Below are 25,274 nucleotides of genomic sequence, written 5' to 3'. Positions count from 1 at the left end.
GGCTCACTGATGCACGTGGGGAGCGAAGGCTGGCTCGTGTGGTCCGATCCGACAGACGAGCTGCTGTAGCTCAAACTGCTGAAGAAGTTCATGCTGGTTCTGATAGAAAGGTGTCAGAATACACAGAGCAGCACAGTTGCAGGGCTGTTTTGGCAGCAAAACAAGGGGGGACCAACACAATATTAGGAAGGTGGTCATAATGTTATGCCTGATCGGTGTAGAGCTTAGTAATCAACTGTGAACCTAACAGTTATATACAAGAATTAGTATCAAAGTTAATAGTAAAATAATGTTTCTACAGAAAAGCTTTTTCCCTTGTCTGCACCCAGTTTGAATGTACTCAATTCCCCTGTACACCTCTGCTCAATGGACTTGATAAATTACTGTTCACACAAAATAAATCAAATGTTTCATTTATGCATTTTGCTGAAGCTGTTTAATTGAAGGAAACATATTTACAATCCAAATAAAAACAAACCTACATTATCTGAACGACTTTTATCATTTATTTTTTCATTTGGCACCCAAAGATTGAAGCTCCAGATCAGCAAACCCTCTTAATAATGAGCTTATGCAATTATTTTTTTTTTGCCTGATGGCTGGGTGGTACTGAAGCTCATTTGTGCCACCTGAAGGAGAAAACAAGGCTTTGCAAAGTTCAGTGCTGGCCAAAGAGGGCTGCAGACTAGCACCTGCCTCCTCGGAAATGTGTGAAATCGAGGGCAGCCGTCCAACGAGATTCTCACAGAGAGCCGTTACACATACAGAGTCATGCTCGGTCAGACATGCAGAGGTAACGAAGAGGAATCCTATCTGAGCCACCCTCCCTCAGACACGGCTAATTGTATTTATTATGAGCTTTGAGATTTGAACTCGAGAGCTACGTTGGGAGGTTCCCAAGGGCCCAATTCCCTGCTTGCAAGCTCATTAATCAATTTAAAAAAAACACTAATGTAAAATTAAAATGTAGATTTTTATTTGTGCTTGTCTTCACTAGGTGGCAGAAATGAACTTTTTAAACGGGCTTTTTAAAGTAAGAGTTCAGATTTTTTATATTGTTGTAAGTTCCAATAGTTTCAGTATCGATTGTTTGGGTTTTTTCGCTATATCCTGATGTCTGATGCATATACTGATATATCAGTCCACCAGTTAGGGAGATCATGTGACCATCACAACCAATAAAGGCACATTACTCATTACTGTGATTATAACGATTGTGTACGAGATCTTCAGGATGTTTCGTTTCATCTAGTCTGAGACGGTCGGACGTTCACGTCAGTCTTCGTCCGAGCTGCTGTTCCCCTCCTCGGCGTCGGACAGGTCAGCGATGGGGAAGCGCAGGATGGCCGCCACGCCGCTCAGCTGATTCAGCTCTGAAAAAGAGACGGATACTGTAAGTAGGATCTCGGATTATATCCGGTGTAAAACGTAAAATAAATATCATGAACTTACGTTCTCCAGAAACGTGCAAGCTTGAGAAGATCCTGCACAAAAAAAGTATAAAAATAACACAATGTTCAATCAGGTTATTATTAATGTGAGTACAAAAGTAATTACAGCAGTTGGAGCCTAGTGGTTAAGGTACTGGACTAGTAATCAAAAGGTCGCTGGTTCAAGCCCCACCACTGCCAGGTTGCTGCTGTTGGGCCCTTGAGCAAGGCCCTTAACCCTCAATTGATTAGATTGTATACAGTCACTGTATTGTAAGTCACTTTGGATTAAAGCATCTGCTAAATGCTGAAAATGTAAAATACAGCTTTAACACATTTTGGCTAAAAGAAAATGAGCTTTGTGCAGCATTGTGGTTCCATTTCTCTCAGGTTACAGGTGTCCCTCTTCAGATTATTTATTTATTAGGATTTTAACGTCATGTTTTACACTTTGGTTACATTCATGACAGGAACGGTAGTTACTCATTACACAAGATTCATCAGTTCAGGTTTAATATCAAACACAGTCATGGACAATTTAGTGTCTCCAGTTCACCTCACTTGCACGTCTTTGTACTGTGGGAGGAAACCGGAGCTCCCGGAGTAAACCCACACAGACACGGGGAGAACATGCAAACTCCACACAGAAAGGACCCGGGCCGCCCCACCTGGAGATCGAACCCAGGACCTTCTTGCTGTGAGGTGACAGTGCTACCCACTTATAGCCATATAATAAGTGTATAAATGTTTCAGATTAATTAAAATATTATTATAGTTATTACTATTGTTGGGCAGTTGTAGCTTAGCGGTTAAGGTACTGGACCAGTAATTAGAAGGTTGCCGGTTCAAGCCTCACCACTGCCAGGTTGCCCAGTACTGTAAGTCGCTTTGGATAAAGGCGTCTGCTAAATGCAGAAAATGTGAATGTTATTTATTATTGTTGTTGTTTAATCAATAACTCTTTTAATGGTTATTATTATTACTAAACAGAAAAAAAAAAATACCACTACCATATTGAGGGCCGTAAACAAAGGAATTATTAACAGAAGGCAGTGAAGAAAATTGTTTGAGAACAGATCAGGAGCATGAGTAAGATGTTTGCATCATTAAGTGAGTGTTTGTGTCTGGACGAGGCTGGCACTAACATCAACTTTTAGTTTTCCTTTAATTTGTCACCTGCCACTCTAGATTACTAATGCACAAACGTTCTCAGAACTGCACCAAGATTAGATTACCTGACGGTTCCACCGCTGTCCCTCACGTTATCCACAAGCCGGACGTATCGGCTCCGGGTAGCTACGTTCTGATGTCTGATGGAGAGTAAAAAACACAGACAACATTACATACTGATCTCTGACTCTCTCTCTCTCTCTTTTTAACTCCCCCCCCCCAGGACCACCACAGAGCAGGTATTATTTAGGTGGTGGATCATTCTCAGCACTGCGGTGACACTGACATGGTGGTGGTGTGTTAGTGTGTGTTGTGCTGGTATGAGTGGATCCGACACAGCAGCGCTGCTGGAGTTTTTAAATACCGTGTCCACTCACTGTCCACTCTATTAGACACTCCTACCTAGTTGGTCCACCTTGTAGATGTAAAGTCAGAGACGATCGCTCATCTATTGCTGCTGTTTGAGTCGGTCATCTTTAAGATCTTCATCAGTGGTCACAGGACGCTGCCCACGGGGTGCTGTTGGCTGGATATATTTTTGGTTGGTGGACTAATCTCAGTCCAGCAGTGACAGTGAGGTGTTTGAAAACTCCAGCAGCGCTGCTGTGTCGGATCCACTCATACCAGCACAACACACACTAACACACCACCACCATGTCAGTGTCACTGCAGTGCTGAGAATCATCCACCACCTAAATAATACCTGCTCTGTGGTGGTCCTGTGGGGGTCCTGACCATTGAAGAACAGCATGAAAGGGGGCAAAAAATAAGTATGTAGAGAAAGAGATGGACTACAGTCAGTAATTGTAGAACTACAAAGTGTGTCTACATGGTAAGTGGAGCTGATAAAATGAATTTATCCATTTTTCCATTTAAAACAAATCATTATGCACCAGTATCACCAGTACTGTACCTTCCCGTACCTGCTGGAGTAGCATGTCTACTGTAAATGCACTAATAAAAGCTCATACAGAAATGATCCCACATGCTCTACCTGAACAGCTGGTCACTGATCAGCAGGATGTCGATGGCTAAAGCTTCACTTGCTCTTTCCACATGTGCCACCCTGCACAAAAAAACACATTAAATACAAACCGGAGAGATCAGAAACACACATTTATTTATTAGCATTTATTTATATATTAGCATTAGCAGCGTTAGCTCACCCGTAGAAAGCTCGGTCTGGTTCATGTTGCAGCATTTTATAAAAATCCTCCAGAGCTTTCACTTCACCAGCAGCCTGAAATAAAACGTGTTGTGTATCTCAGTAATGAGTCTGAAAGTCCCCAAGTACTGAAATCAAACCTGCACACGGCGTGTGTGATGCATCAGTATCCTCACCTTAGTGTCGGACAGACGGCTGGTGACGGCGGGATCAGACAGAACCTCTGTGGAAACAACACTCAGCACTCTAAATTAACGAGCTAACGTATTCGTTTAAAGCAGCGGTTCTTAAAGTGTGTGTGTGTGTGTGTGTGTCGTAATTATTAGGTATTAAGAGTTAGATTATAATGTTATCATTACTACATTGACATTTTCAGCATTTAGGAGACGTTTTTATCCAAAGCGACTTACAGTACAGTGACAGTATACAGTCTAATCAACTGACAGTTAAGGGCCTTGCTCAAGGGTCCAACAGTGGCAACCTGGCAGTGGTGGGGCTTGAACCGGAAACCTTCTGATTACTAGTCCAGTACGTTAACCACTAGGCTACAGCTGCCCCTATTACTATTATTATTATTAAATCCACAATACTGATTTTATTTACTTTTATTTTGGGTAAATTAATAATATTGTCATTGTTGTTTAAATGATTATCTAATAAAATTTTATTTATTAGTATTAAAATTTGTATTTTAATGCTGAACTATTTACTTGGAAATTATGGAATAAACGTTTGTAAAATGTGTTATCATAGTAATTATTATTATTATCATCATTACTGTGTTTACTTACTTTATAAATAATAACAATAATGAATATATAATATTTATAATAATAAATAATAATAAATATATAATATTTATTTTAATTGTAAGTATTAATAAAAGTATTATTTTTTAATAAAAATGCCATAAATTAAACAAATACGTGCTGAACACGGTGTTATATTAAAATAAAAAAAATAATATAATAAAATAAAATAAATAATTTTATTTTAGTGGTTTTCATTATTATATCTGTTATGATTTTAATTTAAAGTTTATTATAATTATTACTATTATTTATTTACTACTATTTTTTTTAAGTTATATTTTTGGATTGTTGTTTTATTATTGTAATGATTACATTCCTAATATTTATTTCAACTGTCATTATTTGTTAATTCGTTATATTATCATTATTTATTATTGTTGATGTTTAAGCATGAACTCTTTAATGGTTATTAATATTATTATTATTATTATTAAACACAGAAAATAATTACCACTACCAAGTTGAGGGCCGTAAACAGGGGAATTATTAACAGAGGGCAGTGAAGAAAACTGTAGTACTGATCAGGAGCATGAGTGAGATGTTTGTACCTTTAAGGGAGTACTTGTGTCCGGATGAGGCGTGCACTAACATAAACTTGGGCCGGTTCTCCAGCAGAACCTTGCACTCCTGTCTGACTGCTTCTTTAAAGAGGTAGGAGATGAACTGATCCTTAACGAAGCCTGGACTCGCCACCAGAATACACTTCACCACTGACAGACAGAGAGAGAGAGAGAGAGAGAGACAGACAGAGAGAGAGACAGAGAGAGAGAGAGAGAGAGCGAGACTGTAATTCTACAGAAGAATGATGGACGGCTGCTCAGCTACTAACCAGCCAGTGATGAATCTCACCATCAAAATTGAAGTGTCGGAGGATTCCCTGCATGACGGCTTCGTAGAATCGCTCCAGCGCCTGAAAGAAGAAACAGAACAACAGATATGAACCCCCGACCACAGACGGCTCCGGCATCGTCAGGATTCCAACCTGCTATGGCTTTACCTTTTCGTGCTGGGCGCAGCTGCCCCTCCTCTTGCGCGGGATCGTAACCTCAACTTTGGCCCTCAGGAGCGTCATGGCCGGCGTCACCAGCACCAGGTTAGCCAGGCCCTCCTGCATCACCACCGCAGCCACGTCCGCCTTCTGTGCTGGGTCGCAGGCCTGCTCTGTGGGGTCACGGGAAATTTGATAAGAATTATGAAAGCATTAATTCTGCGCTTCATTATTAATATAGAATTTACCGATTCTGTCCAGAACTACGCTGTCCCAAACTTTTTTGGCAAGTGTGAACTTCCTGTTGGGCTCCAGCTCGATGGTGTGATAGGCCCCCATCTAACCAAAAAGTAAAAAACAACACAGAAAAAAATGAATGAAATAACCTGGATTTATTCTTCATACACGTAGTACAGATTCAAAAGTATGTGGACACCCCTAATTATTTGGAAAAACAAACTCCAGTAACCTGCACAGAGCCCTGACTTCAACCACATTAAACACATTTGGGATGAACTGGAATGCTGATTGCAAGTCAGACCTTCTCATACAACATCAGTGCCTAAGAATGCTCTCACAAATTCCCACAGACACACTCCAAAATCCTGTGGAAAGCCTTTTCCAAAACAGTAAAGGCAGGGACGTAGAAAATGCAGGAGCCAGGGCTGTGGACAGTGTCGCCCATATTACAGCAGCTTGTAATTGTAGCAGACCTGTATTGGTGGCCATCCAAATTTCTCTTCAGAACAAGGTCACGGTTTGTTTTTTCCTCCTGACTGGGTGCAGTCAAACTAGCCCTATTTATATGGACACAGACTAGACATCAGCTGCATACATGTTACTTCAGAAATTATATGTTTGTTCATGACTTAGTCAGGTGACCCTGATCCCAGACCAGGCGGAGGATATGTTGCACACTTCGGCAACAGTCTGAGAGCCTCGACCATCAGGTAACGAGAACCAACTGGCACACAAACTGCCCTCACCCTTTACTCCAGCGGGTAAAAACGTTTCTCTTTTACTAAGATCTCTGGTCGTTTCTCATACAGGAAGGTGCAAGTACAAGCTTGTGGTCAGGTGTAGGGAAATTTGGATGGCCAGTAGAGCCACCAAAAACAGGTCTGCTACATTTACAAGCTTCTGTAATATGGGCGACACTGTCCACAGTCAAGTGAGCTTTACATTACCAGCCCTGGCTCCTGTCTTTCCGTTGTCCCTGTGTTCAAGAGCAATCGGCGTTCGAGAGTTGAGGTGTCAATTTTGAAGAAGAGGCTTCTTTTTTGTCGCGCATTCCCTAATCCCAGGGTGATGTAAAGCTCGCTCGACCGTAAACAGTGTCAGTGGCTCTTGGGTTACAAATTTCCCCTCAACAGATTATAACAACTTGGGTTTTCCTCCCGACACGAACTCTGCGCGAACTCTAGTGTATTGGGCAGTTGTAGCCCAGTGGTTAAAGTACTGAACTAGTAATCAGAAGGTCGCAGGATAAAGCCCGACCACTGCCAGGTTGCCACTGTTGGGCCCTTGAGCAAAGCCCTTAAACGTCAATTGTACCCCCCGTCTGCTGGAAAAACTGTGGCAATTAAAACGTCAATTGCTTTGACTGAATACTGTCACACTACTGTAATTTGCTTTGGATAAAGCTTGTGAGGTGTCTGCATACTTTTGGCCATAGTGTTCATGGTCTGATTCTAGTCGGAGTCATTTTCCAACTGAAAGAAAAGTTCAGAATTCATCCTCACTGTAGCGCAAGTCTTGAGAAAACACTACTGGCACTGAAGAACGTTCTGGCCATTTTGAAATACAAGGGTTCACATACTTTTCAGCCTGGATTGAGATGGAAAGATTAAGCAGTGTGATTAATAAAGACATAAAGCCAAGAAAAGTTAAATGGATTTGTCGGTCAGGATGATCTGGATGAAGATCTGACAACATTTTATGCGCGATCATGCAGAAATCCTGGTCAATATAAAGGGTTCACAAACTTAAAACAGGCATCATGTTAATCAGTCAATAGTATCATGAACCAGACCTTGACATATTGGTTCTCCTCGATGTTGGTGCCCTTGACCCGTAGCTGGCACACCTGCGAGTCGAAGTCGATGGTCTCGACGCAGATGGTGAGAGTCGTCCGGACTCTCGAGCTTCCCACGCTGCCGGTGGACGACTCCGTCTGCACCTTCCTGTATGGGAAACGACCAGAGATCTTAGTAAAAGAGGAACTTTTTTACCCACTGGAGTAAAGCGTGAGGGCAGTTTGTGTGCCAGTTGGTTCTCGTTACCTGATGGTCGAGGCTCTCAGACTGTCGCCGACCTGCACTAAGTTGTAAGTGTGCCACATATCCTCCGCCTCATCCGGGATCAGGGTCACCTGACTGAGTCGTAAATAAACAAATAACTTCAGAAGTAACACGTTACAATAAAATGTATGCAGCTGGTGTCTAGTCTGTGTCCATATAAATAGGGCTAGTTTGCCTGCACCCAGTCAGGAGGAGAAAACAAACCGTGACCTTATTCTGAAGAGAAATGTGGATGGCCACCAAAACAGGTCTGCTGTATTATGAGTGACGCTGTTCACAGTCAAGTGAGCTTTACATTACCAGCCCTGGCTCCTGCCTTTTCTATGTCCCTGTCTTCAAGAACAAACATCGTTTGAGCTTTGAGTTGCCAATTTTGGAGCAGAGGCTTCTTTTTTGTTGCGCATTCTTTAATCCCAGGGTGATGTAAAGCTCGCTCGACCGTAAACAGTGTCAGTAGTTCTTGGATTACAAATTTCCTCTCAGCAGGAAATAAAAATGTGGGGTTTTTTTCCTGACATGCACCTGTGCATGGTATTTGTGTGAAGGGCTCTGGAACCTCCAAGACCCTGATCAGGTTCAATAGTGTGGGTGCCAAAAAAGGACCCGAGAAGCTGAGTTAGATTTTTCTTCCATTCACGCTGTTTGTGTAGTATGGCATGTTCTCCCAGTGTCCATGCTAGTCTTCATTTCACTTCCTATAAATGCAGAAGGTGGATTGGCAGCTCCAAATTGCAGTGTTTGTTTGTTTATTAGGATTTTAACGCCATGTTTTACATTTTGGTTACATTCATGACAGGAACGGTAGTTACTCACTACACAAGATTATATCGAACACAGTCATGGACAATTTTCTATCTCCAATTCACCTCACTTGCATGTCTTTGGACTGTTGGAGGAAACCGGCGCACCGGGAGTAAACCCACACAGACACGGGGAGAACATGCAAACTTCACACAGAAAGAACCCGGACTGCCCCACCTGGGGATCGAACCCAGGACCTTCTTGCTGTGAGGCGACAGTGTTACCCACCTAGCCACCGTGCCGCCCCCAAATTGCTGTATAAGTCAGTAAATGTGAGAGTTAATGATGCCCTAAAATGAATGTTTTCCTGTCTCAATGTAAGGTGAGTTTAGGTTTTCCTCCTGACATTTGTGATGGATTCAGACAGTCAAACAAGCCCTATTTATGTAGACACTAAGAAGTCACCAGCTGTAGTCGATCATAAACACAACTGAGAACATAGGAGGTATTTTCACAAAAGTAAAGAACATCACAGAACCTGTTATGTCACCAATATAAACAAAAAAGCTGCTCTTTTTATATTTTTGAACAGGTATGATGCCAGAGAACAAACTACAAACGTCCAATTTTTAAGTCAAGGAAGAAAAGTGTCAGACATGATAAAAATTCTAATTTGTGTATATAACTGTGGGTCCAAACCCTATATAAAGCACTAAAAGTAGATTTGGGACACAACCCTAATGTCCACATTTCAACTTGTCAGTCAGTAGAGCAGATGTAGTGTGTTCTCACCCGGCATTGTCTTTCTCGATGTCTTTATGAACCAACTTCATTGTTTCTCGGTTTATTAACCAGTTTAAAAAGGAATATATATATTTGTGTTGTGTTAATCCATTAGTTTGTTGCTGTCGGAAGGTTTTAATCCACAGATCTGAGCCATTACTACTGGATGAATCACCAACCGAATGGGCTGTCGCTACCCTATTGCGTCATCCATTCGCAAAAACCCGAATTATCTATTTTATTTTAAGTTAAAATTAACTATATATCACGTTTGTTCCGTTTTGAGACATTAAGATGCAATAAGCTCTGTTTTTGTGTTCAAACTGACGTTTTACAAGCCTTTTTCACTAGTTGTAGTTCTTCGATCATGGTCTATAAACTACATTTCCCATGAACACCCGCTCCCACGCCAGCTTTTAGCTCGCAGCTAACGTTATCAGTAGGGTTGCCAACCGTCCCGTAAAATACGGAATCGTTCCGTATTAGACTGTTCAATACTAGAGCTGGGCGGTTCCTGAATCACCCGGGTTAATGATTCGAATCTTTGTACTGAATCAGGAATCACGAGTCCAAAATCTCAATTAACGCGGATCCTACGAGTCCTCTGACTGGCTGCTGCTAAGTATACAAGGCGAGTGAGCCGACTCACTGGAAACACCTCTGACTCAGATGATTTGGCTGAACCGACTTCCAATTTTAAACCCTTGACCCATTAATATACCCATCTGATTGGTAGGTGATTCAACCCCCCCTCCCACATGGTCAAGATTTCACTTAAAAAAAGTGTTTTGTGTGCTGGGCTCTGGAAGCACCGAGACCCTGATCAGGTTCAAAAGTGTGGGTGTAATAACATGGAACAGCAAAAGAGGACCTGCGAATCTGAATTAGATTTTTTCCTAAAGTAAACCGGAATGTCCAGAGGAAACCCACAGTAACTAGTAGAGAACATACCAAATTTCTCATAACAGTGGGACTGGTGCTATGTGGCACTTACTCCACCATGCCCTGCCCCCATCACAGGTGGACTATAGATAGCTTCCCCCCACTGTCCATGGTGTGTTCTTGCCTTGAAGACAAAGTGATGCTGGACCCACTTCTTCCTAATCAGGGTCACTGTGGACCCAGAGCCACCCTAAACACTAGATACAGGGTGCCAATCCATTGCAGGCTAGATGCTTTACTTACAACTAGGGACAAGTATTTGCAAGTTGTGCATGACGGTGGATTCCTGACCTAGTGCTCAGTGTTTCTTAGATAGGTAGGTAGGTAGATAGATAGATAGATAGATAGATAGATAGATAGATAGACAGACAGACAGACAGACAGACAGACAGACAGACAGACAGACAGACAGACAGAGCAGCAAAAGACCTGGGAGCCTGGGTTTGCTTCTTACCTCCGGTCACTGTATGTAAGGAGTTTTGGCATGTTCTCCCAGTGCTCATGTCAGTAAGTGTGAGTAAATGTGAGTGAATAAGTGTGATGCCCTGCAATGTGTTGATTCTTTGTTCTTTGCTATGCATTCAGACCGCGACCCTGACCCTAATTAACCTGTTCATAATAAAAATAGAAGACTAATTAATTAATTTATTTATTTATTAGGATTTTAACGTCATGTTTTACACTTTGCTTACATTCATGACAGGAACGGTAGTTACTGGTTACACAAGATTCATCAGTTCACAAGTTTAATGTCAAACACAGTCATGGACAATTTTGTATCTCCAATTCACCTCACTTGCATGTTTTTGGACTGTGGGAGGAAACCGGAGTTCCTGGAGGAAACCCACGCAGACACGGGGAAAACATGCAAACTCCACACAGAAAGGACTCGGACCACCCCACCTGAGAATCAAACCCAGGACCTTCTTGCTGTGAGGCGACAGTGCTACCCACTAAGCCATTGCGTCGCCCACAAAAAGCATTAAGAGGTATGCAGGAACACACTATGCACTAGTATTACTCCACCGCTTTTGTCAGAGCCTCATCCAGGCAGAAGGAGTCGTTGTTGCAGCGGCAAAGAGGTAACCAATCATGTCTGTTAAGCGCCCAACCAGGCTGGTGGCATTAAGAACAGTTTGCATGTTCTTACCCAGGGTTCTAGCGCATCAGACAGTGGCTTTACTGTTTCAGTATCAAGCTAGAGGAATCAAACCCAGGGCCTTCCTGCTGTGAGACGACAGCGCTACCCACTGAGCCACCGTGCCGTCTCCAAATAATGATTAATTGTTGCAAAACGTCGGGGAAGCACAAGGCCTGGGAGCCTGGGTCTGCTTCTCACCTCAGGTCACTGTCAGTTAGGGGTTTTTGGCATGTTTTTCTTGTGTCTATGTCAGTGAGTGAGCGAATAAGAGTTTGATGCCCTGTAATGTGCTGATTCTTTGTTCTTTGCTATGCCTTCAGACTGCGACCCTGACCATAGTTAACCTGTTTGTAGTAAAAAAAGTAGAAAACTGATGAATTAAAGCGTTAAATTTGGTGCGACCGGAATTGACGTCACCACCGAAACGTGGTTGATGAAACCGGCTGTGTGACGTACTGGGCTGTTCAGGCGACGCTGTGTTTTAAACACGCCCGCTTCAGGCTGGAAGGCCGAAAACACGAAAAATATCGAAGTTTACGTTCATTTAACTTTATTCTGATGAGGTAACTCGCGGCGGGAGGTATTTATTAACTTATTTGGGGGTAGTTATCTGAAATATTTGATTATTTTGAGGTGAAATCGGTGTGTTAGTGAGAGGCCGGTTCTCTGCTTCTGCCAGCTTAGCTTGCTGGCTAACCCTGACTTCCATCTCTCACATTAATCACCTCATAAATCAACACGGAAATGGCTGAATCTGATAAATTAAACATCGACTCCATCATTCAGCGTCTTCTGGAGGGTAAGAGACCTGTTTTTAAACGTTTTGTCTCATATGGGTGTTTTATTTTCTTTACCTCGGCTCTTGGACAGGCCGCGTTCCAAATACACCAATAGTGGATACACAAGTGCGCTTCTTGCAATGAAAAGATGACCGCTTTCTGTGTTCTTTCTAGTGCACTAGGGTTGTATTGTGTGAGATTTGGGTTGCGGCCACAGCCAGTTAGAATGGCGGGCGCGACTAGGAAAGCTGAAAGTGACTTTCATTCACCTCTACTCGTCTAAAAAACATTAAATCCTAATAATTCATTTATAACATCCTGTGTTTTTTACCTGATTCACCTGATTTTTGGTGAAAAAAATAGATTAATCTGCTATTTAGCCAGATGCGCCTGCGGTACAAATGTCACTAGCTATAAAAATGTCAAAAATCAATTTAAATAATAGTTTAAATGAAGTAAAAAGAAATAAAATAATACTTTTATTTTAAAATAATACGTTTCCTCATAATTCCTGGGTATTTATGAACTACAAGTGTTTACTTCTTTGTGGCCACATAAATATACTTATTGAGACTGCACCCATTTAAACTACATGGAACAGTGGTCTCTTGTTAGGGTAAGATATTAAATAAGTGTCCTTCTATGCTGAAAGGTCATTTTTGTAGTTACTACTATTAAAATTAACAAATTTATTGCTTTGGTAGGGGTTCATGAGAAAAAAAATACCCATGAACCAGCACAGCAACAACAAATACTGTTATTTACTACAGCTTTTTAAAACAGTGGTATTTAGTTTAATGTTTGGGGTATTCAGTCATAATAAGCCCAAACTTGATGTTGAGCTGTTTATGTGTCTCATCCACAATCCCTGTATTAACGGCTTCATTTCCATTGTGTCTATAGTGAAGGGTTCCAGACCTGGCAAAAACGTTCAGCTCATGGAGCACGAGATCCGGGGCCTGTGTCTCAAATCCAGAGAGATTTTCCTCAGCCAGCCCATCCTGCTGGAGCTAGAAGCACCACTGAAGATCTGCGGTATGTATAAAGCGCCGCACTGCTTCTATTCACCACTTCTATTCATATCGACATCATTTCAGTGTCCAAATATCATCTCATGAACATTATTAGCAGTTTAACATGTTGATTGACCTCATGAACCTCGTAGATCTGAAACAGTGACATGAGCTGCAAGAAATCAGAAACTGTGATCCAGATAACATGCATTTAAAGATGGTTTAAGCCCCACCTCTACCAATCTGATAAAAGCGTTTTAACCTGTGTAAATCCTCGTCACTGTACCTGTTCCATACCACAGCACATGCAGAAATATACAGATACTGTTATTGATCCTGTGGGAACTATTATATGTGCTGTGTGCTGTATGTGCTGTGAGTTTGGGGCTACTGTATGGCACAAAACAAGAGCTTTAGTGGTTATTATTCTCATTAAATGGAACAAACTACATTTTCATGCTAACTGACAGCTGCTTTCTTGCCATGGCTTTTTATTTGAACAGCCACAGACTTAAAAGACATAAAGAGGGGAAAACTACGAGCTTTACACTTAATTGTCGGTTTGAGGATCTGTTCTTAATTGATCACATTGAATTAGATTCAGAAATCATGATGCACATTTGGAGCTATGTTCAAATGACGTGAATATGTTCGATTCCCACTCGTGTCTGCTGCTAAAGCAACATAAATAAAAGCTTTTTCACAAAAGCTAATTGTACGCTTCTGGATGTTTATTTTCTAGCCACTTAAGATAAGATAAGATAAGATAATCCTTTATTAGTCCCACAGTGGGGAAAGTCACAGTGTTGCAGCAGCGAAGGGACAGTAAAGCACTCAGTACAAAAAATAGACAATAAAACGTACAGTGTATAACAATAATAATAATAAAAAGTCAGAAAAAATTGCACATGGGGAAAAAATATTGCACATTGTAATAATTACATGGGGAAAAAGTTGCACATTGTTATGAATAATGAATAATTTAAAGTGAGTGTGTGATCTGCCTGGAACAGTGCTGGTTATACAGTCTAACAGCAGCAGGAAGGAAGGACCTGCGATACTGCTCCTTCATACATTTGGGGTGAAGCAGTCTATCACTGAAGGAGCTGCCCAGTGCTGCCAGAGTCTCATGCATGGGGTGGGAGTCGTTCTCCAGCATGGATGCCAGCTTGGCTAACATCCTTCTGTCTCCCACCACCTGCACTGGGTCTAAGGGGCTCCCCAGGACAGAGCCGGCCCTCTTAATAAGTTTGTCTAGTCTCTTCCTGTCCGCTGTAGAGATGCTGCTGCCCCAACATACCACACCATAAAAGATGGCTGATGCCACCACTGTATCAAAAAAAAGTCCTCAAGAGTTCCCCCCGCACTCCAAATGACCGCAGTCTCCTGAGTAGGTAGAGTCTGCTCTGACCTTTTTTATAAAGTGCAGTAGTGTTAACTGACCAGTCCAGTTTGTTGTTGAGGTAAACACCCAGGTACTTATAAGAGTCCACTCTCTCAATGTCCATTCCCTGGATGTTTACCGGTGACAAGGTGGGTCTGCACCTGTGGAAATCCACCACCAGTTCTTTGGTCTTGACTGGTTATTGATCAAAAAGGAATCACAGCGGATTATATTTTTATCCTTGGATGAATATTTATATTCATTTAGTGTCTGGGTTCTTTCTGTAGGCGATGTTCACGGTCAGTACTACGACCTGCTGAGGCTGTTCGAGTATGGCGGCTATCCTCCGGAGAGCAACTACCTGTTTCTGGGAGACTACGTGGACAGAGGGAAGCAGTCTCTGGAGACCATCTGCTTGCTGTTGGCGTACAAGATTAAATATCCAGAGAACTTCTTTCTGCTGAGAGGGAACCACGAGTGCGCCTCCATCAACAGGATATACGGTTTCTATGACGAGTGTAAGTGCGGTAAAGGGGAACTGATTTACACCAGTACGTTATTGATCCGGGTGCCTAACCAACATGTTTATGCTTAACAGATGCTTTAATCCACGATTGTGACTGAATGCACTGCAAGCAATTGAGAGTTAAGGAGCCCGGTAGTGGAAAGTTAGCAGTGGTGGGGGTCGAATCAGTAAACTTCTGATCAGTAGTCCATTACCTTAACCTACTGGTTATGTCTCGCGACGGCGAGGCTGGTCCCTTACTGTGGTCTAGGTCCTTTGTGCTGCAAGCAGAGGTTGCTACAGTGCACAGGGATGTTGAGCATGTATTGGGAGCAAAAAGGGTCAGAATAAAAATGTATATGTTGGTGACTTTTATTGTATAAGTTGAAGAGGAAGGGTCACACATCTCCTCTCACTTTATTTTACATGTACACCCTATGACAAGCAATATTTAACATGCGCTCACTTTAATAAGCTGTAGGAAGCTGTTAAACCAGCAATAAACCAAAAAGCAGCAGCAGTGTGTATAATCTATGTGAAGTAAACAAGGAGTGCCTTCAGTCGCTTGTAGATTCTTTATACAGCTCTCAGGGTTTATAAACGTGTGGGACAGCCAGAAAAACGTATTAATCAGGTGGCTTATGGCTGTCACGGTGGCTCACAGCATGAAGGTCCCGGGTGCAATCCTCAGGTGGGGCGGTCCGGGTCCTTTCTGTGTGGAGTTTGCATGTTCTCCCCGTGTCCGTGTGGGTTTTCTCTGGGAGCTCCGGTTTCCTCCCACATTCCAAAGACGTGCAAGTGAGGTGAACTGGAGATACAGAATTGTCCATGGCTGTTTGACATTAAAACTTGTGAACGGATGAACCTTGTGTAACCAGTAACCTGTCCTGTCATGAATGTAACCAAAGTGTGTAAAACATGACGGTAAATCGTAATAAAATAATCAAAATTCTTAGTGACATCATGAATATTTTTATCATTTGCAGGCAAAAGGCGGTACAACATCAAACTCTGGAAGACGTTTACAGACTGTTTCAACTGCTTACCAGTGGCTGCCATCGTTGACGAGAAGATTTTCTGCTGCCACGGAGGTGACGTATCGTCGTTAAGCGATGCGGTCACGTCCAGCAGTCTGATTGTCTGTTTAGTATTTATTTATCTTTATATTAGCTTTTGTAAAATTCACGATTCCTTGTTTTCCTCCTTGACTAGGTCTGTCTCCGGACCTGCAGTCGATGGAGCAGATCCGCCGCGTGATGAGACCCACAGACGTGCCCGACCAGGGCCTGCTGTGTGACCTGCTGTGGGCCGACCCCGATAAAGACGTAACCGGCTGGGGCGAGAACGACCGCGGGGTCTCCTTCACCTTCGGCTCCGACGTGGTGGCCAAATTCCTCAACAAGCACGACATGGACCTTATCTGCCGAGCCCATCAGGTCCGTAAGACCCAAACTGCACCGCACTCTCACTTACTTCATTCTTGAATCTCGTAGGTAGTCGGTCAGCCGCATTTCAATCATTTTTTACAGCTGTTGATTTTCTCTGACTAAACATTCAGGTCTAAAACAGAGGGTCTGTCTGAAAACCTGGTGATCTTACTACATAGATGCATTTTACGTCATCCTACACTCCTGAGAAGAGGGCGTGTCTAAATTCTTACATTCCTTAAAACGCTCCTACTGAGGCGCCTTAATTCTGAGTGATAATCTGACCGAATAACGAGGGAGCGTCCGACGCCTCCTCAGCGCTGAAGTCAATCCCAGCATTCAGTGCGGCACGACTTTTCTCACAAAAAATGACGGACGAATATATGCGGAGCAACCAACGGAGTCCTTTTCTAATGTAAATAAATTGTCATTGATGTTTAATGTGTATAAAGGTGAACAAGTGTCGTTTATTTGTAAATTCGGGCTCGTCATAGGGCTGGGCGATTTTCACGATTAATTCGGTTAATTCGCATGTTAAAACGTTTTCACCCGATGTTAGAAATGTGACAATCACGATTGTTTACATACTTTATATTTTAATTAAAATACCAACATGTCACGAGGCAGAAAGTGACCAGACGCTCGCGGAATATAAATCGAGGAAAGTTTAATATCAAAAAGGGCAAAAACAGTGTACAAAACCAGATAGAGTCCAAAACCAGCGGATAAACTGAAACAGTAAACGGAGGACAACAAGGATTATACACGGTAACGGTTAGATTCAGAAGTAAGGAGCGCAAACACGATCGGCAAAACGAGACGCACAAACAGAGTTCAAATAAGATTCACTGAATCGAACACAGCCGAACTGAATCACAACTCCGGAGCCGATGAGCGCGATCAGGATTGGCTGACCGGGGACATGTGATAGTCACGTGACGGTCCGTGGGAGCATGGGAATTGTAGTCCATATTGTTAGACGCAGATCTTAAGACCTCCCAGTCACAAGAGGACAAAATCAAAGCTGAGCTGAGAGATTACTTGATGCCCCCCCCAGCCTAGATACTGATGCAGACTCACTTCACAGGCTCGTGTTCCTTTTAAGAAACCTGAAAAGAACTTTTTGTAGTTTTGCACTTTTCCTAATGTAAGGTGGTTCTGCTGCACAATATTTAAAGTAAGAGTTGTTTGTGAGCTATTCTTATAAAGAATATAGCTAATTCAGATTTCTATTTTGTTTTAATTATAGTTATATCGTTATCGTTATAAAGTTTGAGTCTCTTGAAAGGATAATTATCGGTGGTGCTGTTACTATTTTTCACTTCTGCAGTCTTTTAAATTAAAATGCAAAAGAAATCGTAATCGACAATCGGTAATAATATTAAAAATAATCTAGATTTTTATTATTATTTTTTTTTTGCAAAATCGCCCAGCCCTAGCTCGTCAGGGACAGTTTACTCGTTTTCGGTAAACAGAGGGAGACGTTAGCTGGCGTGCTAGCGGGTTGTGTTGCCTCAGCCCATCGGTTTGAACATCCTGGTGCTAACTGTGTTAGCTTAGTAAGCTAAAACTGCGGTGACGTAATGTCTGTCTAAGTGGTGCGTCTAAATAATCTGCCTTATGAGCTCCATGAATCCTCTCAACTGAGGCAGCTGATCAGGTAGGCAGCAAGGCAGCTCACTAGTTTTCAGACAGACCTATACATACAGCACGCAGACCTAATATTTGGTTAGACGTCACTTAGCCTGTTTAAACCTCCATCAGCGGGTTTGTAGTTGGATCCTTGACCAGGCTGCTTGGAGGAATCGGTAGAGCTCAAACTAGACTGATGGTTTTCAGTACAGTCCACATATTGTCCATAGGATTGAGGTCAAGATTTCAGGAAAGCTTCCCTTTTCTTCTTGATCTCTCCATCCACTGGCTGCAAAACAGCTCCAGATTTTATCCCTACAACCACCAAGCTTTACATCTTGATCTTTCTGCTGTAAATACTTGTTTTGGTCGAATAACTAATTGAGATTTTTACCTTCAGGGCTTTTTTCTGACCTAGGTGAGGAAGTCACTGGTTCATGTACTTCCAGGCAATTGTTTGAGAGCTAAAGTCACATTCCAGGTTTGTAAAGATGAGAGTTGTGCAGAGCTTCTCGTTGTAATTCATGCGGATCAGTCTGATGGGTTCAGTCAAATGATCCACACAGAGACTCACCAGCCGGAGTCATGAGTACTGATGAGGAGTTAGGAGGACCGGCCACAAAGTGAAAGGACACTTTAAGACCTGCTGTGTGTCTCTGTTGACCCAAAAACTTCCAGTCTTAACAATTACAGAAATAATAACAATAATAACAAAAGACTGAGAGACTGGGGTATATCCATAATCTTCTCTTATGGGTGTATGTGAACCCTTAACCTCGGCTGGCTCATTTAATGTTCTCAATTGCAGAAATAAGTCCTGGTTTTATTCAGTGCTGAATATCGGGTGTGATATTTTTTGCAGCTATGTCCTGACCAACCAGTTGTAAAATAGTAAAGGTGTAATGGTGCAAAACGCTTGTGTTACACTACTAATTAAGTGGCCACTTTATTAGGACCACCATCATCATGTATTTATCTAATACATGCTAAGCTAGCCAAGTCAACAGAAATGCCACCTGCTGGTGGAAGCTGGCTTGAAAGCTTGCATAGCTGGAACCTTGAGGCTGATGGGCTACTATAGACAGGGGACAGTGAGCACAGGTCTGCCGGAACTGGGCAGTTCAATGGCTAATAGATTTTTCCTGTAGTATGCAGATGGTAGGGTCAGAATTTGGCGTAGATACCAATTAAGCACAGTTTGAACTGTGTGAGCATGTGCATCCATTCCATGACCACGTATTATAGTTCAGCGTCACAAAGAACATGTCGTCTCGATTTTTGTAGCTGTGTCCTGACCACCCAGTGGTAGAGCGGTAAATGTGTAATGGCGCAGAAAGCTTGTGTGTTACTACTCACATTTACATATCGACCCCCACTTTTATCGACTTTTTAAAGATGGAACCTTTTATTCAGGCATGATAACTGCCAAAACAATCCCATTTGCACTAATTGGTCACTTTATTAGGACCACTCTGTTCGTTCATGTATTCATCTAATCAGCCAGGAGTGTCCAGGTAGTGGCAGTACTGCTGGCGGTGTGAGAATGGTCAGCTTGGTGGAAGCTGGCATGAAAGCTTGTGTGATTGGAATCTTGAGCTTGATGCGCTACTACAGCAGACAAGATTGACGTGCATCTCAGGAGACAGTGAGCACAGGTCTGCAGAAACTGGGCAGTTCAATGGGTAATAGAAGTTTGCTAGAGTGCGCAGATGGTAGGGTCAGAATTTGGCATAGATACCAATGAGCATGTGCATCTATTCAAGACCATCTAATTCATCTATTGCTTATTGACTGATCAATTATAAGACTGACCATCTCATAATGGCTACTTCCAGTATTATGGTTCAGCGTCACAGAGTACATGCCGTTTTAGGTAGTAAGTAGTTGACTTTACCTCACTGGCCCATGGACCAAACTTCAAAGATATGTTTTGGACATCTCTGAGGCTTCTACCCTGTATTAGTGTGGTGTTCCTGATAAAGTGGACATGAGCGTTAGGGGTGGGTTTATAAAATCGATTTTTTGATTCGGATCGATCTTTATTTGAACGATCCGATATCGATTCATATAAACGTGAGATCGATCTTTTAAATACGCCCCTTTTTACGGTGCACTCGGAAATCCGTTACCTTCTTTAATTTCGCGTGACCAGCCAGTGTTTTTTCATGCAACGAGATCTGACCTGCACATCAGTTCAGCACGGCAGAAGCTCAGGTTATGACCACTACACACTGATTTGCACTGAATTCGGTGTTCGCTCTGCGATCAAAACTCGGCTCTCGATCGATGTGAGAAACAGCGAGGGGAAACACAGGGGAGAGGTTGTAAACAGGTGGTGCAGCGCAATATAGTTTCTATCAGAATACATCAGCACACGCGAGTTTTACAGTATTTCTGACCTGATCGTTCTCTACAAAACTAAATATTTATTAACCTCCAACTCACTATAGAACAAGCCATGCTGCTCGTGTTGCCAAATCCACTCAGATTCATTTATTTCATCAGCGCACAAACTTTCATCTCTGGCTACTTGTTGATGTGCATGTTTGGACGTGGTATCATTAAACCTTTCGTCACTTCTCACGTGTGTTTTTGTGACGGAACGTAGTTTTGGAGAGCAGAGAAGCTCGCCTGTGATTCCCCCTGGTGATAGATGGTGTAGATGTAAAACCCCCCATCGCCGATCAGTCGTGTAGTGTGAACATTACAGCGACCAGGTGTTAATCAGAGTGTCGTGTCGTGTAAACTTGGCATAAGCTGTTCAACAGCCAGGTGTATGTTTACATTTACAATGTTGTAGCGTGTCAGACATATAAAATAATAATAAAAAATGAATGTTACTGTTTTCTGTTTTGGATTAATTATTTATGTAAACAAAATACACAAATATTTTTAATAATGAGCGTTCTTTGTACAATTATCACATTCGTTCTCTGAACATCTGTACATATTTAAACCTGTTAATGTAACTCAAATATGCCTCAATGTGTTGAATCGAAATTGAATCGAAAATCGAATCGGCACCTTGTGAATCGAATCGATCCAGGATATTAGTGGCGATACCCAGCCCTAATGAGCGTGCAACAAACGTACATATGATCCAATAGTACACATGCTTGTTTGCCATTTCTAATAGATATAACTAAGGTCGACCTAATTCATGGCCATGAAAATCGCGTCACGAACCGTGAAATAAGCCGCCTCCAGTGTAATCTGCAATTTGATGCCAAATTCAATCTTTAATGTTTGTGTTTAGCGATTTAACATTTTTCATTTGCGTAGCGTTCAAGTGCCTCATGTTTACTGGTTAATTCGCACTATGAGGTGTCGTAGCAATGCTACGGCAATTCAGTTAGCAATCAGTTAGTCGAAATGTCCAAGATGTCAAAGTGTAAAGCAGCTAAAAACACGACTCGGGTAACTGGGTTTGGAAAACGAATAACCAGTTGTGTGGACGCCGAGGAGAGGCGTCAGTTTTCGTATTTGAGACGGAACATGAAGTCTCGCACTGTCGCTGGATGTTCTAGTTTTATATTTAACTATTAAGGTAGCTTTGCTGTGTATCGTAGCTTCTATTTATGTGCGGTCGTTCCTTCCTTCCTCTCTACATTCCACCTCCTCTGCTCTCTGAATTTGAAGCTCTCCTTAAGACTCACCTTTTTTTTCCTCAGCATTTTCTCACTTCATCTTCTGCTATTTCTGTGTGATTGTTGCTTTTGTATGTAAAGGACCTTGGGTTTTGTGATAGGCGCTATATAAGTGTAACTTTTTATTATTATTTATTCTATCGTTCAGTTTGAGTGTAATTTATGTAATTTAATAATTTAATGAAATTGATGAGGACTGTGAAATGAAGCACGGGAAAATTCCCATGAATTTAATAGAGCCCTAGTTCTAACCCTTTTAACCCGTGTGTAGGTGGTGGAGGACGGCTACGAATTCTTTGCCAAGCGGCAGCTGGTGACCCTATTTTCGGCCCCGAACTACTGCGGCGAATTCGACAACGCTGGTGCCATGATGAGCGTGGACGAGACGCTCATGTGCTCCTTCCAGGTATCGAATTATGTTTGTGTTTTTATATACTAAAACCAGATCAGCTTGTTTGTTTTTATATACACCGATCAGCCATAACATTAAAACCACCTCCTTGTTTCTACACTCACTGTCCATTTTATCAGCTCCACTTACCATATGTAAGTGTGTGTGTGGATTTGTACATCATAATCACAGTTGTAGCCTAGTGGTTAGGGTACTGGATTAGTAATCGAAAGGTCACCGGTTCAAGTCCCACCACTGCAAGGTTGCCACTGTCGGGCCCTTAACCCTCAATTGCTTAGACTGTACGGTCACATTGCTGTTAGTCCCATTAGATAAAAGCATCGGCTAAACACTGGAAATGTAATCAAGGCTAGTTTGACTTTAAATAAAGTTTATCCTAGTGGTTAAGGTACTGGACTAGTAATCGAAAGGTCGCTGGTTCAAGCCCCACCACTGCCAGGTTGTATACTGTCACAGTGGGGCGGCACGGTGGCTAAGTGGGTAGCACTGTCTCCTCACAGCAAAAAGGTCCTGGGTTCGATTCGATGTTTTGAGTTTGCATGTTCTCCCCCTGTCTGGAAGCTCCGGTTTCCTCCCATAGTACAAAGACGTGCAAGTGAGGTGAATTGGAGATACTGAATTGTCTATGACTGTAAATGATATTAAACTTGAACTGATGAATCTTGTGTAATGAGTAACTACCGTTCCTGTCATGAATGTAACCAAAGTGTAAAACATGACGTTAAAATCCTAATCAATAAATCAATGCAGAAAATGTTCTTGCACAATTCTTTGTCACTTTTACACATTTGGTGCACTTTAAATAGCTTAAAATTTTCTAATGTTCTGCACTTTTTAAATTTTAAAACATTTTTTCTTTGTCCAAATTTGTAATGAAAATATGAAATGAACCATAAAGAAGACATAATACAAGTCAAGATATAATAGACAGAAACATAATACCTATTTTTTTTTACCATTAAATGACACGTGTGTGTTAAACATGGCATTAAAACCCCAAATAAATGAATTGATTCAAATTTGGGCATTTATTTATTTGGGGTTTTAACGCCAATTGCTAATGTGGCTGAGCAGTCACGAAAGCATTTCACTTCCAGTTGTACTCTGTATGTGTCAAACTTTGATTTGATTTGAAAAATAAGAACTACGAACTGATCCGGCTCCTTTTATTGCTTTTTTTTTTTCTGTCAGATCCTGAAACCCGCTGACAAGAAGCTGCCGTACGGCGGAGCTGGAGCTTTCGGCTCCGGCCGACCCGTCACGCCACCCCGAAACGCCGCTAAAGGAGGCAAAGCCAAGAAATAACACACGACGACCACACGCACCATCTTCCTCTCCTTCTTCCTTCAGTCTACCTCTTCTTCTGTTCTCCTTCTGTTTCACCATCAGGATTTTTTCCTCCTCTTTTACTTTACTTTGCTGTGAAGGATCTGGTTTTAGTCTGACCAATCATGAGTGAGACTGACGCGACTGCGGAGAGATTTTTAAGTTTCGGATCCCTCGACCACTTTCTGTCTCGTTTCCTTGTTATAAATGTATAGAAATAATCCTTTTAGGGATCTTTTATTGGACCTAAGCATTTTTTTCTTCTCCAGCCTCAGGGTCCATCACACACTTTTAACTCCTGAAGCAATCAGACTCTGTGTGTGTGTGTGTGTGTGTGTGTGTGCGTGTGTGTGTGTGCGTGTGTGTGTGTGTTTAATCACTGCCACTCTGAAATGTGAAGTGTGGATGTGGTTTCGTCTTTCATCAGCAGATGGTGCGATCGAGCTTGGGACTTCGTGTGAGAGTTTTTTTATTATTATTATTCTTTAGTTTAAACCCACAGAGCTTCACGCTGACCTCCAGGATAGAATTGACCCATCTGTATGAAAAATCGTCCCAGCGTCCCGTCCTGGCTTTTTATTTTTCCTTCGTCGATGCGAGTGCGATCGGCTGTGCGGTCTTCTGCGATGTGGACGATGTAGGAGCAGAACTTTGTGTTCCACATGCTAGGGTTAGATTTGTATAGCAATTTACTTGAATAAGAGTCAGCCTCTTCTTTTTTGTAGACTTTCATGAACTTGGCCAATAAAGTGAGAATCTCCTACGAATAAACTGTGTGTGTGTTTTAAGTGGTGTGCGCTTGACCATATTTACAACACAGTGCAGAAAAACTAAGATTCAACCACTTTGTTGGTTATTCAACACGTCCAGTGCAAATATCCTCGAACAGCCTTTTCTTTTGACCTCGGACCTAGAAATATGAAGCAGGATGTATATGGTCATAATAAACAAATGTGTGTGGATGGGATCTTCATATGTTCTCCCCGTGTCCGTGTGGGTTTCCTCCGGGTGCTCCGGTTTCCTCCCACAGTCCAAAGACGTGCAAGTGAGGTGAATTGGAGATTTGTCCAAGACTGTGTACAATATAAACTTGTGAACTGATGAACCTGAGTAATGAGTAACTACCGCTCCTGTCATGAATGTAACCAAAGTGTAAAACATGACGTTAAAATCCTAATAAACAAACAAACATGCTCTACTCGGATGCAATCGGGTATCCAGCAGCGAAAGACAAACTGACCGCTAAATCAGGAGGAAAAGACACGATGGTGTGTGATCGCAAGAATGCCAAAGCTACAGTGAAGTGTGGTGGTGGGAGCATCATGAGACAGCTGCTCCAGCTGAGAGTACATTTTAAAAATCAACCGATCTGTCCTGTGATTTTATGACTTATGTAAGGTAAGCACTTCTGAAATTTGTATGCTGCTGTTGCATGTAAGTAGTAAGTAAGTAAGTAAAGTATGTGAGCATGTGAGCCAAAATATTAGGAACAGAATAGAAATGGATAGATGCCCCTCAAGTTTTCCTTTAATCGGGCACTCTGGTGTTGTTTTGGTGATTTGAGGGGTGAAAAGAGCACGGCTTGAACACAAATGTCCACTTTTTATTTCTTCATCCTGACACCTCAGTTTGATCTTCAAACTGTGTATCGTAGCTTTGTCAGGTTTCAAGAAGGGC

General features: G+C 42.1%; 2 protein-coding genes across 2 annotated transcripts; one reads left to right on the top strand and one right to left on the bottom strand.

Annotated features, from left to right (window-relative positions):
* Window positions 1-408: 408 nt before the first annotated feature.
* pelo (pelota mRNA surveillance and ribosome rescue factor) lies at window positions 409-9,597 on the bottom strand. Its single transcript, XM_063003877.1, has 13 exons — window positions 9,399-9,597; window positions 7,848-7,940; window positions 7,598-7,748; window positions 5,814-5,904; window positions 5,575-5,738; window positions 5,427-5,487; window positions 5,126-5,287; window positions 3,942-3,988; window positions 3,767-3,840; window positions 3,595-3,666; window positions 2,666-2,740; window positions 1,453-1,484; window positions 409-1,373 (listed from the first exon to the last, which is right to left on the bottom strand). Exons 1-13 carry the CDS (start codon window positions 9,437-9,439, stop codon window positions 1,276-1,278), a joined length of 1,161 nt encoding a protein of 386 aa, XP_062859947.1. The 5' UTR covers window positions 9,440-9,597; the 3' UTR covers window positions 409-1,275.
* Window positions 9,598-11,946: 2,349 nt separating this feature from the next.
* On the top strand, window positions 11,947-24,368 carry ppp1cab (protein phosphatase 1, catalytic subunit, alpha isozyme b). Its single transcript, XM_063003268.1, has 7 exons — window positions 11,947-12,271; window positions 13,155-13,286; window positions 14,936-15,166; window positions 16,140-16,244; window positions 16,366-16,589; window positions 22,131-22,265; window positions 23,463-24,368. The coding sequence occupies exons 1-7, from the start codon at window positions 12,217-12,219 to the stop codon at window positions 23,574-23,576; spliced, it is 996 nt and encodes a 331-aa protein (XP_062859338.1). The 5' UTR covers window positions 11,947-12,216; the 3' UTR covers window positions 23,577-24,368.
* Window positions 24,369-25,274: the final 906 nt, after the last annotated feature.

The sequence above is a fragment of the Trichomycterus rosablanca genome, chromosome 10 (genome assembly GCF_030014385.1).
Source record: "Trichomycterus rosablanca isolate fTriRos1 chromosome 10, fTriRos1.hap1, whole genome shotgun sequence".
Lineage (NCBI taxonomy): Eukaryota > Metazoa > Chordata > Actinopteri > Siluriformes > Trichomycteridae > Trichomycterus > Trichomycterus rosablanca.
The sequence above is the reverse complement of the archived record's forward strand: the minus strand, read 5'-3'. Positions and strand labels throughout refer to the sequence as shown.